This window comes from Otolemur garnettii, unplaced genomic scaffold, assembly GCF_000181295.1.
Source record: "Otolemur garnettii isolate 467f Iridium unplaced genomic scaffold, OtoGar3 scaffold00020, whole genome shotgun sequence".
NCBI classification, from domain to species: Eukaryota; Metazoa; Chordata; class Mammalia; order Primates; family Galagidae; genus Otolemur; species Otolemur garnettii.
This window is the reverse complement of record NW_003852415.1, coordinates 21,276,850-21,292,367: the sequence shown is the minus strand read 5'-3', so window position 1 is coordinate 21,292,367 and position 15,518 is coordinate 21,276,850. Positions and strand designations below refer to the sequence as shown.

General features: G+C 47.5%; 1 protein-coding gene across 2 annotated transcripts in view; it reads left to right on the top strand.

The window, feature by feature from the left end:
- Positions 1-15,518, top strand: part of SYNE3 (spectrin repeat containing nuclear envelope family member 3) — an 89,562-nt gene that overhangs the window by 71,747 nt on the left and 2,297 nt on the right. For both annotated transcript variants that reach the window (XM_003787019.3, XM_023511542.1), the window contains exons 12-17: positions 3,423-3,584; positions 3,713-3,885; positions 4,335-4,464; positions 6,085-6,246; positions 9,537-9,686; positions 10,819-10,857. In XM_003787019.3, coding sequence (XP_003787067.1) covers positions 3,423-3,584; positions 3,713-3,885; positions 4,335-4,464; positions 6,085-6,246; positions 9,537-9,686; positions 10,819-10,857 — 816 coding nt within the window. The remainder of the gene's footprint in view (positions 1-3,422; positions 3,585-3,712; positions 3,886-4,334; positions 4,465-6,084; positions 6,247-9,536; positions 9,687-10,818; positions 10,858-15,518) is intronic.

Genomic DNA, 15,518 nt, shown 5'->3' with positions numbered 1-15,518 from the left:
CTCAAGCTATCCCCCTGGGTAGAGTGCCATGGCATCATGCTCACAGCAACCTCCAACTCCTGGGCTCAAGCGAGTCTCCTGCGTCTGCCTCCCAAGTTGCTGGGACCACAGGCACCCGCCACAATACCAGGCTATTTTTTGGTTGCAGCCGTCATTGTTTGGCGGGCCCGGGCTGGATTTGAACCTGCCACCTTAGGTGTATGTGGCTGGCACCTTAGCCTCTTGAGCCACAGGCGCCGAGCCTCCTGCCCTTCTTTCATGCAACAGACTTACTGGGTGCCGCCTTCTGTATGCCAGGCAGTGTTCTAGGCCCTAGGAAGGAGGCAAATGAGCAAGACATCCAAGGCCTCTGCTCTGCTGGTGTTAGGTTCTAGTGGGTGGATGGACAATTAATCAGCAAACAGGAAAACATAGGATGGTTCAATGTGCTCCTCACAGCAGCCTGGCACACAGGAGGCCCCAGCACTCTGCCCTCCTATGCTTGAGTCCTGGAGGCCATGGTGCTTTGGCTGCACTGCCCCCTAGTGGCTACCTGAGGCCTTTCCGGCATTCACACAGGACCCATTCTCCCAGCAGTGGGAATGGAACTAGTTGAAATACAGACCCAGGCTCAGTTCTGACACTCATTCATATGGAGTCCTAGGTCTGACTTTGCAGCAGGCTCCTGGGAGTTAAGCTGGGTCTCTGGCAACCACAGTGCAGGAAAACCCAGTTCAGGAAAGTGTTCTCCATCCTGATCCTGCATGTCCTACCTTAATAACACATGTTCCTAATATCCCCATTATAATCTTGAGACTCTTAGATAATTTAAGTTACCCACACAGGAAATAAAAGAAAGTAATTATAATGAACTACTGTCCTTCAGTACGTGGGTACTCTCAGGTGGCCATGCTCTCAAGACATGGGAGGCCAGACACACTCCCTCTACCTGACAGCCACGAATACCCAGTCAAGTGGCACTGCCAGCAGGGCCTCTGGCAATGTGCTTTTCTGAAATGTGAACAACACTTGATACAACTTTGATCAAAGCAAACACCAGCCTTCCATTCATTTATACATTCCTGGAGATGTCAGGAATGTTTGTTAAAGTTGCAAAATCCCCTTTGTATTGTGTGTTAACTGGAGTGAGAGTCTAAGCTTAGGCCATGTTTTTTTGTTTTGTTTTGTTTTAGTTTTGGTTTTGATTCTAGTTTGGATTTTTTTATTGCCATGGATATTGGTAAGATGTTAGAAAATCGTATGGGCTAGAAGGCAATTCTGCGTTGGTAGGCATCCTCCCAAGGACAGCTAGGGGCACCCGTCCCTCTCACTGTAGCTACTAGCATCACCCCACCCCATTGTTACTGCAGCAATCAAAAGGTCCCCCCATGGATTCCTAGGAAACAGGTCACCACCTATATAGACCTGTTGGTCTAAGTGACAGTTAAGGTCCGGCATTTAATTCCACTTTATAAACCAGCAGCTAGTGGTCTCAAAGTTGAGGGGGGGGGTGGTAGAGAAATAGGAAACATTGTCTCCATCCTTCGGGCACCCATAGAAACCCATAGAAGCAGCAAAAGTCAGCTTTAATACCTACATACAAATGATGAGCTAGATTAACCATTGTAAGAAGAAGCATTCACTGAGTATCATTGGGAGTTGCAAAATGATGTTCCCATTCTGTCATAATTATTTAGTTTACACACTTCTTTATTTTTTTAATTTTTTTTTTTTTTTAAGGCAGAGTCTCACTTTGTCGTCCTGGATAGAGTGCCATAGCATCATAGCTCACAACCTCAAACTCTTGGGCTCAAGTGATCCTCTTGCCTCAGCTTCCTGAGTAGCTGGGATTACAAGTGCCCACCCCAACACCTAGCTAATTTGAGAGATGGGATCTCTTGCTCAGGCTGGTCTAGAACTCCTGAGTTCAAACATCCATCCGCCTAGGCCTCCCAGAGTGCTAGGCATTAGCTACCATGCCCAGCCTATACAATTCTTTAAAGAGAAATTGCCCTTCTGGTACTTAAATCTAATGAGTTCCAATAATCAGGTGATCTCCACGTCCCCTAGGGGATGTGTATCCCATTTTGGAGATCACAGCTCTGTGTAGTAGGGAGTCTTTGAAGGTGTTTGGTCTTATACTGGTAACATGGGACAGAGGGTGACAGTGTTGTGAGAACTCAGAGAAGTGGAGTTTGAGATAATTTTTTAGGCCCTCATCATAGTCCATTGAGGCCAGATGCAGCAACATCCCCAGCCCCTGGCCTGGGCCTGGCACCCAGTGGCTTTTGTTAATACTGAGGGATGCAGGAAGGCAGGGCCTACAGTGGCTATTTTAGCAGAGTCATGAGGACCTCGTCCAGGGAGCACAGCAGGAATGGGACCATAGGCCACCCCCTGACTAGGTGGGGGTGGGCTAGAAAGGAAGGGCCCACAGGGAACCAGGGTATGTGGCAAGGAGAATGGAGAATGGTAGGCTAATCTCCTGGGTTCAGTGCTCACCCTTCCTAGAGACAGAGTAGAACAAGACCCCGACCTCAGAGAGCTGAGCAACAGATTGGCCCAGGAAAGAAGGGCAAAAAATGAAAGACTATTTTGAAAATTTTTTATTGAAGCATCATTATATACACAAAAATGAATAAGTCTGAAGCTCAGTGAATTTTTAAAAAATTAAATGTGTCTGTGTTACCAGCACCCAGATAAAACCCATAATAATGCCAGCCTCCCAGAGTCCTGGCACCCCTGAGGCACTTTCCAGCCTACTATCACTGACCCTCAAGGGTCGCCCTGACCCCAGGCTTATCACACCAAGAGTATCCCTTATGGTATTCTTTATTTAAATTGAATCAGATGGAATGTTTTCTTTTGTATGTAAGTAAACCCATCCATAATACTGCCTGTGGTTATAGACTGTTCATTGTCACTGTTTTAGAATATTCCATTGTGTGAATCTACCACAGTGTATTATTCATTCTACTCTGGATGGGCATGTGCGTAGTTTCCAGTTTGGGGCTATGGCAGGTGACATCACAGGGTGCCCAGTGGTGAGGATATGTTCCCATTTGCATTGAGTATACACCCCAGCATGAATGGCTATGTCATGAGGTACCTCCATGTTCAGCTGTTATAGATACTGACAGTTTCCTGAAGTGCTTGTGCCAATTTACACCAGCATCAGTGGTGGACAAGAGCTCAGATTTCCTAGGCCTGGTAGTGTCCATGAAAGTAAGAAAAGTTCAGTGGCATTTTAACCCAGAGTTGATCTTCCAGGAATGGATTCCTTATGCCCTGCAGAAGGGAGGACCTGTCTCTTGCATTGCTGCTGGGTGGGGACCCCTGAGGACCTAGGGAGGTCCAGGAGTCCTACAGGGTGGGGACGGTGCCTGGGCTCTCTTCTTTGGCCAGTGCTCAGGGCTCCCTGGGCCCTTCGGGCTGTGCTGTAGGACCTCGTGGACAGGTGTCAGCAGAGCGTGCGGGAGCACTGCACCTTCAGCCACCAGCTGCTGGAGCTGCGGCAGTGGATTGCCGTGACCACACAGAAGCTGGAGTCGTATCAGGGAGACACTGGCCCCCAGGATGTTGGGTCTCGAGAGCACGAGGTGGAGGTAAGGCGGTTTTCCTCACCTGCATCCCCAAAGGCATCCTCAAGAGGGCAAAGCTTCCACACCGGGCGGCAGAGACCCCCCGCAGCCTGAGACCTCACCTTGTGTGTGTGTGTCCACGTGTCCTTCAGAGGCTGGTGGCAGAATTTCCAGAGAAGGAGGCCCAGCGGCCCCTAATTGAAGCTCATGGCCTGCTGGTGATGGAGAAGTCTTCCCCAGAGGGGGCTGCCGTGGTGCAGGAGGAGCTCAGGGAGCTGGCAGAGGCATGGCGGGCCTTGCGGCTGCGGAAAAAAAACCTGCTGAGGTGAGAGTGCCTGCCCAGCTCTGAGTATTGTCTAGAGCAATGTCTCTCCTCACCCATGAGAGCCCAAGGGCTGGTGGAGCAGATGGCAGGGGCTCTGCTGTGAGCCCGGTGTGGTGCCAGGTGCTCAAAGCATCTCCACACTTTGGCCCAATTGGAGATTCTAGCAGGGGCAGAAAAAGCCAGGAAATGTCCCTGGCTTGGGAGTTCACCTACACCTCATTCTGGCTTGAGCCCCAGTTTCCCTGTCTGTATCAATGGGTGTATACACCTTCAGGACACAGTAACATGGCTTTAAAGTCAGAAATTGGACATGACTGTGCCTTGGGAACACTCTGACGGACATGAAAGGGGACACTGACTTGCCACTCTGCTGCTGCGATTCTGTTCTCCTCTACCTGGTGAGTCCCCATCACATCACCACACTGATGGGACTGAGTTTATCTTCTCAGCCTCATCAGAAACTGGCAGCTGCCGAGGATGGAAGTGGATTCGGGGAAGAAAATGGTTTTCACCAACAACATCCCAAAGTCTGGGTTTCTCATTGAGCCCACAGATCCCATTCCCAGACATCGTCGCCGGGTGAGTCTGTCCAGTGGGCCTTCAGGAGAAGGAGCAAGTCCCAGGTCAAGGGGGGTGGGGGAGTCTCCAGCATGGCCCCCTCTCTGCCCAGGGTCACATGCTCAGCTGTAAGGACCTGTCCCTGCTGTTGTCCAAGGAGAACTCCCCCCACTACACAGAGGGTCTCAGAGGTCCCAGACTCAGCAGAGCCAGGCCAGTGGGGGAGGATGTGGACATCCCTCTGCCAGAAAGGAACCCACCTCTCTGACCCACTAGCAGCAGCTACTCCAGGGAGGAGGGCCCCAGGGCACCAACTTGAGGGACTGGGATGTGCCTGCAGACTTGGGGTCAGAGAACAGGGAAGGTAGCAGTGATGCAGGGGCACAGCCAAACCTGAGGCTCTCTGGCCATACTGCGCAGGTGCTAAACGCTACTAAAATATATTGGCAACTTCCTGCTGGCCCCAGACTGGAAACTGAAATACCACAATATGGGTATATTTTTATGCCATAGCTTTATTTTGTAAAAAAAAAAAAAAAAAAGCGCTAACAATATTCTATCACCTATCACTTGCCCCTACTGCCTTTTAAAAACTGAGCCATGTTAAAAAGACAGTTATTCCTTGTTCTTCAAAAACAATGTGTCAAATTATTCTCTCTCCCATTCATTCTTTCATGCACTCATCCAAAACACATGTACTGAGTGTTACTATGTTCCAAGAACTGTGCTGAGAGTTGGGATACAGCTGCAAATAACACTCCTGCCCTCAGAGAACTTAGGTTTCAGCCCAGAACTTTTCAGACTGTGATGTGCACCTGGCTTTGTGTTAAAATGCATGTTCTGAATCAGTAGGTCCAGGTGGGGCCAAAGACTCAATTCTGCATTTCTAACAAGCTCCCAGGACACACTCACACTGCTGGGCCCAGGAACAAAGGAGTAAGATCCACAGGCAGTTAAATATGTGTTCACAAAAAGCCTGGCACAGTCAGCAGATGGGCCAGATGTTAAGAGAGTCTGCAGGGAGTGTCTGTGACCTGCTTCTGGGGCAGGGAAACCCTCCTGGAAGATGTGAAATGTTGGTGGAATCCTCAAGACTGAGTGGGAGTGAAGGAGAATTGGGGAGGGAGGGGACAGGCAGAGAGGACAGGGAATGCACACACACCCAAAGAGAGAGCTAGTGCCAACTTGAGGGGCTGGGAGATTTCTGTGGACTTGGGCTCAGAGAACAGGGGAGGCAGCAATGATACAGGGGCATAGTTGGAACCTGAGGCTCTCTGGCCATACTAGGGAGGTACGAGAAGCTACCAAAGTGTCTCAGCAAGGACTTAGCTGAACTGACTTACATTTTAAACAGATCACTCTGATCATGGAGCCCAGAGGGAGCAGCTGGGTAGAAGGATAACCATTGTACAGCCATCCGTAAGACTTCTACCAGAGGACCAGGGGGTGGAAAGCGAGCCATGTTCTTGGTCCCTAAATGTGGCTACTTTAAATAGAGATCTGTGCCTCCTCACCCAGCCTCTCCCATCATCTTTTGGGCATCCTGTCCTTGTCCCTGCCCTCTACCTCAGGTGGATCCCTCAGACACATAGCTTGTGGGTTTTTCTACCTCTGAAACTTTGGCCACCTGCCTTCCTATAGGCAGATCTGCCCAGGGAAGATGAAGGTAGCCACGAAGACTTTGCCCAGCTTCTGAGGAATTTTGAGCAGTGGCTGCATGTGGAGAATTCCAAGCTGGTTAGAATCATCGCAATGAGAATGGCCACAGCCAAGGACTTGAGGACCAGAGAAATGAAACTGCAGGTTTGTTCCCAAGGAAAGGTCCCCTTGCACATAGGGTTTGCACCTGCATGTGTCTGCCACCAGGGAGTCCTTCTGAAAGATAGGGAGCACAGACATAGTTCATGATCTGTTCTCCCTTGTTTGTAAATAATGATTTTTTTTTTTTTTTGCAGTTTTTAGCAGGAGCTAGGTTTGAACCTGCCATCTCCGGCATATGGCGCCAGCGCCTTACTCCTTTGAGCCACAGGCGCTGCCCTGTAAATAATGATTTTAAAGCATTTTAGGTTCGATGATTTTAGAACTTTTCCTGGCAGTCTTCTATTTATTCAGCCTACTTCTGTATTTCCCTACTTGGAAGCTATCATTACTAACCACTTGACACCTATATCTGTTAACTATTTCTATGTGACAAACAACCCCAGTAGTTTATGGTATAAAACAATATGTATTGAACCCATGCTACTGAAGTTTGGCAAGTTAGGCTGAGCTCAGCTGGATGGGGTTTCTGGTTTGGGCTGGGCTCCCTTATGTCTCTGCTGTCAGTGCTTCTAGGGGCTGGCAGGCTATTGGAGATGAAAATGAATGACATGGACCACACATCTCTTATCACCCTGTGGGATAGCCTGGATTTCTCATAGCAGAGGCAGAGTCTAGAAGACCAGCTGGAAGGAGGCAAGACCTTTTGAGACCTAGGCTAGGAAAGGGGACAGCATTAATTCCCATGCATTCAGTAGCATAAAACCAGCCCAGATTCAAGGGGAGGGGTTATAGACTCCACCCCTTGATGGGAGGGAATGCGAAGTCATATTGCAGAGAGTACGGATGTGGCCAGGGGAAGGAGGATGGGGAAGTCATGGCCCACTTTTGCGTTAGTTTATCATATAAGTCTTTCTCAACCAAGTCCTAGCCCACCTCTCTTTTTTTCATATTTTTCTGCTTTTTTTACTATGATATGTTTAAAAAAAATTGGATTTTTTTTTTAATTTATCCTGCTTAGAATTCCCTTGAACTTTTGAATCTGTGGTCTAGGGTTTTTCTGGAAAATTCTTTAATATTATCTCATAAAACATTGCCTCTGTTTTGTTCCCTTTCTCCTCTCCTTCTGTGATGTTAAATGTTAAACATATGTTACTCCTTCTCACTATGTACCTGATGTTTCTTGTTCTATCTTATGTACTTTTCATTTCTTTTGTCTCTTCTTCTTCTTTTTTTTTTTTTTTTTTGAGACAGAGCCTCAAGCTGTCCCCCTGGGTAGAGTACCGTGGCATCACAGCTCACAGCAACCTCCAACTCCTGGGCTCAAGCGAGTCTCCTGCCTCCGCCTTCTGTAGCTGGGACCCCAGGCACCCGCCACAACGCCTTGTTTTTTTTTGGTTGCTGCCATCATTGTTGTTTGGCAGGCCCGGGCTGGATTTGAACCCACCACCTTAGGTGTATGTGGCTGGCGCCTTAGCCACTTGAGCCACAGGCACCGAGCCTCTTTTGTTTCTTCATGTTGCATTCTGGATAGTTTTTTCTGGTCCATCTTCCAGTTTCTTAATTCTCTCTTTAGCTGTGTCTCATTCACTATTACATATACCTGTTAAATTCTTAATCTTTTTTTTTTGTTAAGCAGGCTTGGGCCAGGTGTTCAAACCTACCACCCCTGGTGCATAGTGTCAGCCCTCTTACCACTGAGCTATAGGCACCCAGCCTTTAACTTTTGTTATTGTATTTATCAGTTCTAGAACTTGTGTATGGTTTTTAAAAATAATCTTTTCTGTCATTTTTCTTTTTCTTTTTCTTTTTTTTTTTGAAACAGAGTCTCTGTTGCCCCAGGCTAGAGTGTCATGGCGTAGCTTCCATACAATTGCTGAAATTTTTAAGCTTGTTTTTTAATTCTTCAAGCTAAGTAACATAGCGATTTGATAGAGTATGCCTAATAATTCTAATATCTGTTATATTAAGTATCATTTCTACCTGTTTTTCTTGATTCCTTGTGTCTGTGTATAGCTGCTTTGATTATGTGCTAGACATTGTATTTGAAAAAATATGTGTAAGAGTAATTTGAGATTTAGGATAATCTCTTCCTCTAAAGAAAATTCTGTTTGCTATGGCTGGGCAAGTGCAGCCTTTGTCATTCTGGGACACCTGAGTTCAAGTTCAAGGCTTGAGGTTCCCTGAATCAGTGAGATGACTTGGAGCTAGGCTGCAGGTCCACGTAAGGTCCAGATTCACTTCTGGTTCACCTTTACTCTGAGCATGAAGGCTTTAGGAGTCTCGGATAAAGGGTGAATGGTTTTTTGAAATCTTTACTTCTGTAGGACTCAGACTATGACCTTCATCTTCTTACCCAGTGAGGCTGCCAAAAGCACAGGTTTGTTTTACAGCTATTTTTTTCCAAATTGGAAAATGGTCTAAGGGCAAAAGCAAGCCTAAACAATGCTGATTTCTCTGTTATTTTAGAGAAGGAGAGGAAGAGAGGACAAAATACGTTTTTGGTCTGATGTGCCTCACTCTTTCATTAACTCCTTAATGCCTTTAAATTGTTTTTAATATTTTATCCTCAGTAAGAGGTTTAGTCCTAATCATCTGATTGACCCTTCCTGCCCACTCCTCCTGTCTCATGCATAGCTACCCCTCTCATTTCCCACCACTACTACTGTCCAACTCTAACCATATCAGAGAAGACTTTCAGTTTCCCAAGTTAAACCCCTTTTCTCTTATACAGTTTATATCCTAGGGGCTCAGAGAAGCTAAGCAAACTGTCCCATATTGTACAGCTAATAGGATGGGGCATAGTCAGGCTCCAAAGCTAGGATTTAAACGTAGGCTTCTGGATTTAGAGCCCTGCTTCTACACCCCCATCACATACTTCTTAAGGAGTCTTAAGAAGAAAAGGTGCCATCCTAGGGGAACATTGTACTACCTTTTAGAAGAAAGATCTGCTCATTCCAATACCATTCCATCAGGGTCAAAAATGCCAGTAGAAAGATGTGTTTAACAATGATAGCTTTTCTAACGATATTAGCTCTAATGTCAAGCCCTCTGGAGAACTTGGTGCTAGAATGTCAGTGTTGGAAGCAACCATGAAGGTCAGCAATCCAACTGTCCCTTGTATACAGGAGGCTATTCTATAATGTTCCAGACAGCAATTTCTGGACCCGGGGGCTTGAATTTTCACAGATGGCAGTCGCATTTTGCCATTTCTGGCTGCCTCCTCTAGATGTGCCTCTCTGTCAAGTGAAATCTGATTGACCTGCCCCTACCAGATATGAGGGACTGTCTGGGCTATTTGCAAGCTTCACCATGGTGCTGTTATTTCCCCCCAGGAGCTGGAGGCTCGGGTACCAGAAGGTCAGCATCTCTTTGAGAACCTCCTTCGTCTTGAGCCCGCAAGGGGGACCTCGGATGAGCTGGAAGACCTGCGCTACCAGTGGATGCTATACAAGTCCAAGCTAAAGGACTCCGGTCACCTGCTGGTAGGTGCTAAGGATGACAGGTCTCAGGTCCCAGGGACAGGAGCATGGTTGGGCCCAGGCTCTCCTGGAAAGACAAAACTCAGCCCACATTCACTCTGCTTTAGATACCCAAAGACCAGACAGAGATGATGACTCAGAGAAAGGAGAGGCAGACTCCCGGGTCTTTGACACTTGACTTGTGTGATGGCATTTGGCCATCCAACCACCTCATGAGGCTGAAGTCCCAGTAACCACAGCAATATCCTCACAGTTAATGTGTGAGGAGCCGTAGTCTATCAAGCCTAGAGCTTTATGTGCATTGTACCATTCAATTTTTACTGCTAACCTCTGCTAGAGTAATTGTGTCTCCACTCCAGTCTCCAGAGGGGAAGCTGAGACTCCAAGAAGCTAAAATATTTTCCCAGGGTCTTATGGCCAGTCAGTGGCAGAGCAGCATTAACACACCCCTGTGCTGTAGGGGTGATGTAGGGAGGCTCTGGATGGGGCATCGGGAGCCCTGGAGTCCAGCTCTACTTCACGAGCTTGTATTGTGATTCAGCAGAGCAAACACCTTCCCTTTTGGGGCCCTTGTGACTCCTTGCACAAAATAATAATAATAACAACAATAATAATTATAGCTAAACTAGTAACAATGACCTTTATTAGATGCTATGTCCTCCTAACAACCCTATAAAGGAGGTATTGTTGTTATTCCCTATGAACCAATAAGGAAACTGAGGCACAGAGGTTAAGTGTCACAAATTCCTAAGTCCAAAGAGGAAGGTAGCGAGATGGACCCCAGAGGTCATTGAAACCTCAGGGCCCAGACCCCAAGCTGGGACACTCCAGGCTTTCTTGGCCCAATGTGGCCGTGATGGCCACTAGGTGTCAGCCTAGGCCAAGCCAGGTTGGCAGACACCCCAGCCAGCCTTGGCGTAGGCCTTCCCAGACAGGATCCCAGCTGGGCCTGAAGTGTGTTAAAAAGCTCATTAAATCGAATCACCTGCTGGCTCAGGCTATCCAGATGACCAGAAGTTTTAAAGAAACACTCCCCTGACAAAATGAATATTCCATTACAGGCTCTGTTGGGATTTAAGTTTCACTCACTTAACTTATGTTTTCCCCCTTTTCCTCCCCTTCCCTAAAATAACAGGCACAGAGTTCTCCAGGGGAGCTGACTGGATTCCAAAAGGTATGGTGTCTGCCATCTGCTCCTCATGGCTGGAGGGCAGGGTGCCTGGAGGGCTGGTGGGCACTGCTGTGACACCAGGGCAGGACTTGTGGACTTTCTGGATGGTTTCAAGAAGACTGAGGGACGTTTATGGGGCATCAGCTCTGGGCTGTCCTCTGCAAAATTTCAAGGTCCTTGCTCTTAGGAAGCCCCCAGATGCAGGGCGAGGTAGGCAGGGGTATGAAGAGTCCTCAGTGTGCCAAGCACATAATGGAAAGGGACCTTGGACTTTATCATTCTAAATCAGGACGTGCTAGGAAGTGAACAAGGATGCTGCTGGTAATTACACTGTGACAACAGGCATAAACCAGGACTGTCCCAGGGAACCTGGACCATTCCAGGCAAACTGCAGTGTGTATATGGGGCTTGATAGGGAACAAAGGTGAGAGGAGTGTGGTGCCTTTTGTGTTATACCAGGCAGGTGCTTCCGCTTAGCCCATGGAGCTGTGCTCAGAGCCCAGACTGTGTGCAGGCCTTAGCAACCACAACAGCTACAGTAATAAGAGCAATAATAATGAGTAGTGATTATTGTTACTCTGGATACTGTGTATTGCCATCCACTGTGTGTGCCAAGACCTGAGGAATCTCATTTAACTCTCCCATAGACATCTCGGCTGTAAGCCTGAGGGCACAGAAAGGCTGAGGTTGGAATGGTGTGTTCAATGGAGGCACGCAGCTGCTGAGTGGCCTCTGACTGTGTGGCTCACGTTTTAACCTTTCACATTGTGCCTTGGAAAAAGCTTCTCTGGGGCCTGGCTCGTTGTCACATTTCTGGAAAAGCCAAATGTAAATTGATGTTCCTAGTGTCACTGTTTCCAAGGGAACACTCTTGTTTTCCTGCCAAGTATTAGCCAATAATGACACGAGCCTCCAACATGCTCTGCTCCAGGGAGCTCTGAGGTCCTTGAGATCTTACAATCCACGGGATCTGTGTTTCTCTGGTGCTCTGCACACCGAGATTTCTTCTTGGTCTCCAGCTGGTGTCCTTTCTGGCATCTGCAGGGGAGTGGGTGACCCATGGACTGAACAAGGCAGTTGCAACAACCAAGGCAGTGTTCCAGGCCTGGTGCCAACCAGCTTTGTGACCTTAAGCAAGTTGTTTGCCTCTTAGGGCTCATTTTCCCCATCTATAAAAGGGGACTATTAATGTCAGCTTTATGTACTCTGTGAACTAATTTTGAAGAGCATGTAAATTGTGTGTGCAAATAGAATTCTTTCTGATGGCCTAAGTCCTACTCACCCCACCCCACCCCTGCTTAGAATAATAATAAGCCTCCACCTGGAAGGTCACCAAGTAAGGCAGGTGGTCTACACAGCCTGCCTGGTGGCTCCCGGTGGGAGGTGGGGGACCCAGGACCAGGTGTTCAGATGGCCTCTAGCTTATGCTCTTTAAGCCCCTCACTGGTTGGGAGCCCCCATCTATGCAGCCCCCAGGCCAGAGGTCATTTTGCAGTCAAGTCTGGGTCCCCTGGTGCCTGGCCACTAAATGTTGTTGAGTGGTGACTCTTGGCTGACTGACACCAGCTCTGTGGTGCAGGCTAGGCATCCTGCAGCCTGAAATGAGTGAGTTAACGTGGCGTGTTCACAGCCTTTGTGTTCACTTGCTCTCCCTCCTTCCCACCGTCCTTTCTTCCTGCATTTCTCCTTTCCATCCTTCCCCCCTTCCCTTCACCAGTATTTACTGAGTGCTGACTTTGTGCCAAACTCTGTTTAAGGCATTGGGATACATCAGTGAACAAAAGAGTAATGGTGTGCCTGTGTAGACTGTGTATCTTGTTGGGTGGGGAGAGGGGAATCTGGAGAGAGCCTGTGTGTCCCCCTGATGTTGCCCAGAGGGTCAGAGAGCTCTGAGGGAAGCAGCTGCTTGGGGTCTTATAGCCCTGAGGGTTATCTGATCTGTGGCTAGCAGATATTGGGTATGGTTTGGTAGGGTATCCAGAACTAGATACCCTACCTGGGATAGGCCTGGGGACCCTACTTTGAGAACCACTGCTCTACACTCTGGATTTAAATCTAGGCTTTACCCTCAGTATGTGTAGCACACAACTGGATATGTAGAAATTTGGGGTTTGGCTGGATTTGGGGCTAACAGTTCTCAGTCCATTGTGAAGAAGTGAGCAACCTAGGGGCTGATATGCAGAGACCATTTTTGGCTTATTTATAGGACAGCTTTTTAAAGCATATATTACTGGGCCCCACATCCCCAGAGTTTCTGATTGATTAGGGCAAGGGTGGCCCACAAATCTGCATTTCTAATAAGATCCCAGGTGATGCTGGTAGCTGGGGGACCCTTTTGAGAACCACTGCTCTACACTCTGGATTGAAATCCAGGCTCTACCCTCAGTATGTGTGACCTTTGTCAAGTCACTTAACCATGGTCTTCCAATGAGAAATACAAGGGTCTACTGAGCTAATGGTAGCGAAGTTTCTGTTGTAGCAACCGGCACATAGTAGGTCTCCAGGTGCCACATAAATGAGGACCTGGGAGACTTCTGCATCCTCTTGTTGCTCTGAGAGCAAAGGGAGCAATGGCGCTTCTGACGGGGCCCCTGCCTTTTTTTGGTCTTTGTGCAGTTTTTGGGTTCACGTGCGCTGGGGTGCACGTGTGTGCACACACGTATGGCTATGTGTACACGTACACGTATGCACATCCACACACAGGCCTGACAGGTAGAAAACAGGTGCTGTCTTCTGAGGTTGTCATCTTGCCAACTTAAAAACATTCCATATATTATTTTTAGTCTAAAGGGAAGGGGGGGGAACCTGCCCCAAAGCTAATTATTTATGAGCAGTTGGTTCTCCACACTTTTTTCTCTCTCTGTGCCCCAAGTCACTGAAAGCTCCAACTACGTCAATGGCTTCAGCTTGTTTATTTGTATAAACAGAATAATTAAGATTTATTAAATTTGCAGCTGCCCACGCACTTGCCAACTCCATGCCATGGCTGTGTTTGCCTGCAGCATTCAGACACGTGAAATGTAATTGCTTTTGAGTTGCATTGGCTCCCGGAAGTTGTGTAGCCCTACTTGAGATGACCTTTTAGTGGGGACTAGATTGGCAAGTGCGTCTGTTTCCTTGGTAAACTGAGGCAAAGCCAGTTTGCAGGAACAGAGAGCAGACATTGCATATTGTGGGCTCTCAGGATGGAAACTCAGATGTTGAGTGACTAAGAAAAGCTTTTTATTTACTTGATCCGATTTCATAGGTTTTAAGACTCATAACTTTTCACATTTTCACATCTCTAGGATGTGGGTGTCTTATTACAATCTAGTCCTTCCAGGGAGGATTTGGGTTTATTTCCATCTACCACCCAGACGCTACCCACCTGAGATTTCTTTAAATTAAAATCTCTGCTTGCTGGTCGTGTTTTCCTGGGTTTTTCTTCCAGTCATACTGACTGTGTAAACTCAGACTGCCAACCTTGGGGAGCTCCAGCCTGTGGTTCAAATTCTCAGGGAAGAGTTTTTATTCCACTTCCTTTACTCAGCGCCAAGATAAGACCTTGAGTTTTCTTGCTTCCCTTTTCTGTAAGGTGGATTTATTCCTATTTCCCCTTGCACAGACGGTGCAACCCCTTGGTGCCCCAGATTTGTTTCAATCAGATGTTTTTAGTTGCTGCTTTTTTCTTTCCTAGTGGTCTGTAAAACGATGGTTTGCTTTTCAATCATTATCTTAGATTGGATCAAATACTGTAATCCCAAATCTCAGAAAGCACTAGTGAGTCTTTCATGTTAACGAATGACTTTCTCTTACAACTATGGTATTTTAAAAATCCTGACCATGTGCCAGGCACCATGCTGGTGGGCACTCATGTTACAAAGTGCTGGTACTATTGTTTCAAATAGTTGCTAACAGTACTCGCAAAAAGAACTGGTATACCTTTCAATTAAGGTATAAATATACTTTTGCTGTGAGTCCTTTCCACACCCCAGCAAATAGGGGTAGGTGTCTTATCCCATACAGCAGAGCAGGAAACAGGCTCAAGGAGGTTACTGACTGGCCCACAGTTACCTGTCTAGAGTGTATCAGAGTCTGGATTAAAATCCTGTCTGCCAGGGTCCTTCTACAGGCTGGTGCCCGTCCTGCCATGCTCCACCTTGGCCATGAAGCCTGGCTTTCCTGCATGAGCAGCTCTTGACCTTACACTCTCTGGCAGTCAGACACTCACGAAGCCACAACGAGGACAACCCCGCCATAATTTCAGGAATGGTTTTTGGCCATTTTCAAGGACGTTGTAGCAGAGAAGTCTGTTAGACATTTGGACTTGTGAGACTGACCTTTAAGGTGATACTAATGGTGATAATGACGATCAATGATGAAAAAGAGGAGAAAAGAGGAGAAGGAAGAGGAGAAAGGAGAAGGAAGAGGAGAAAGGGGGAGAAGGAAGAGGGGAAAGGAGGAGAAGGAAGAGGGGAAAGGAGGAGAAGGAAGAGGAGAAAGGGGGAGAAGGAAGAGGGGAAAGGGGGAGAAGGAAGAGGAGAAAGGGGGAGAAGGAAGAGGAGAAAGGAGAAGGAAGAGGAGAAAGGGGGAGAAGGAAGAGGGGAAAGGGGGGGAAGGAAGAGGAGAAAGGAGGAAAAGGAAGAGGGGAAAGGAGGAGAAGGAAGAGGAGAAAGGGGGAGAAG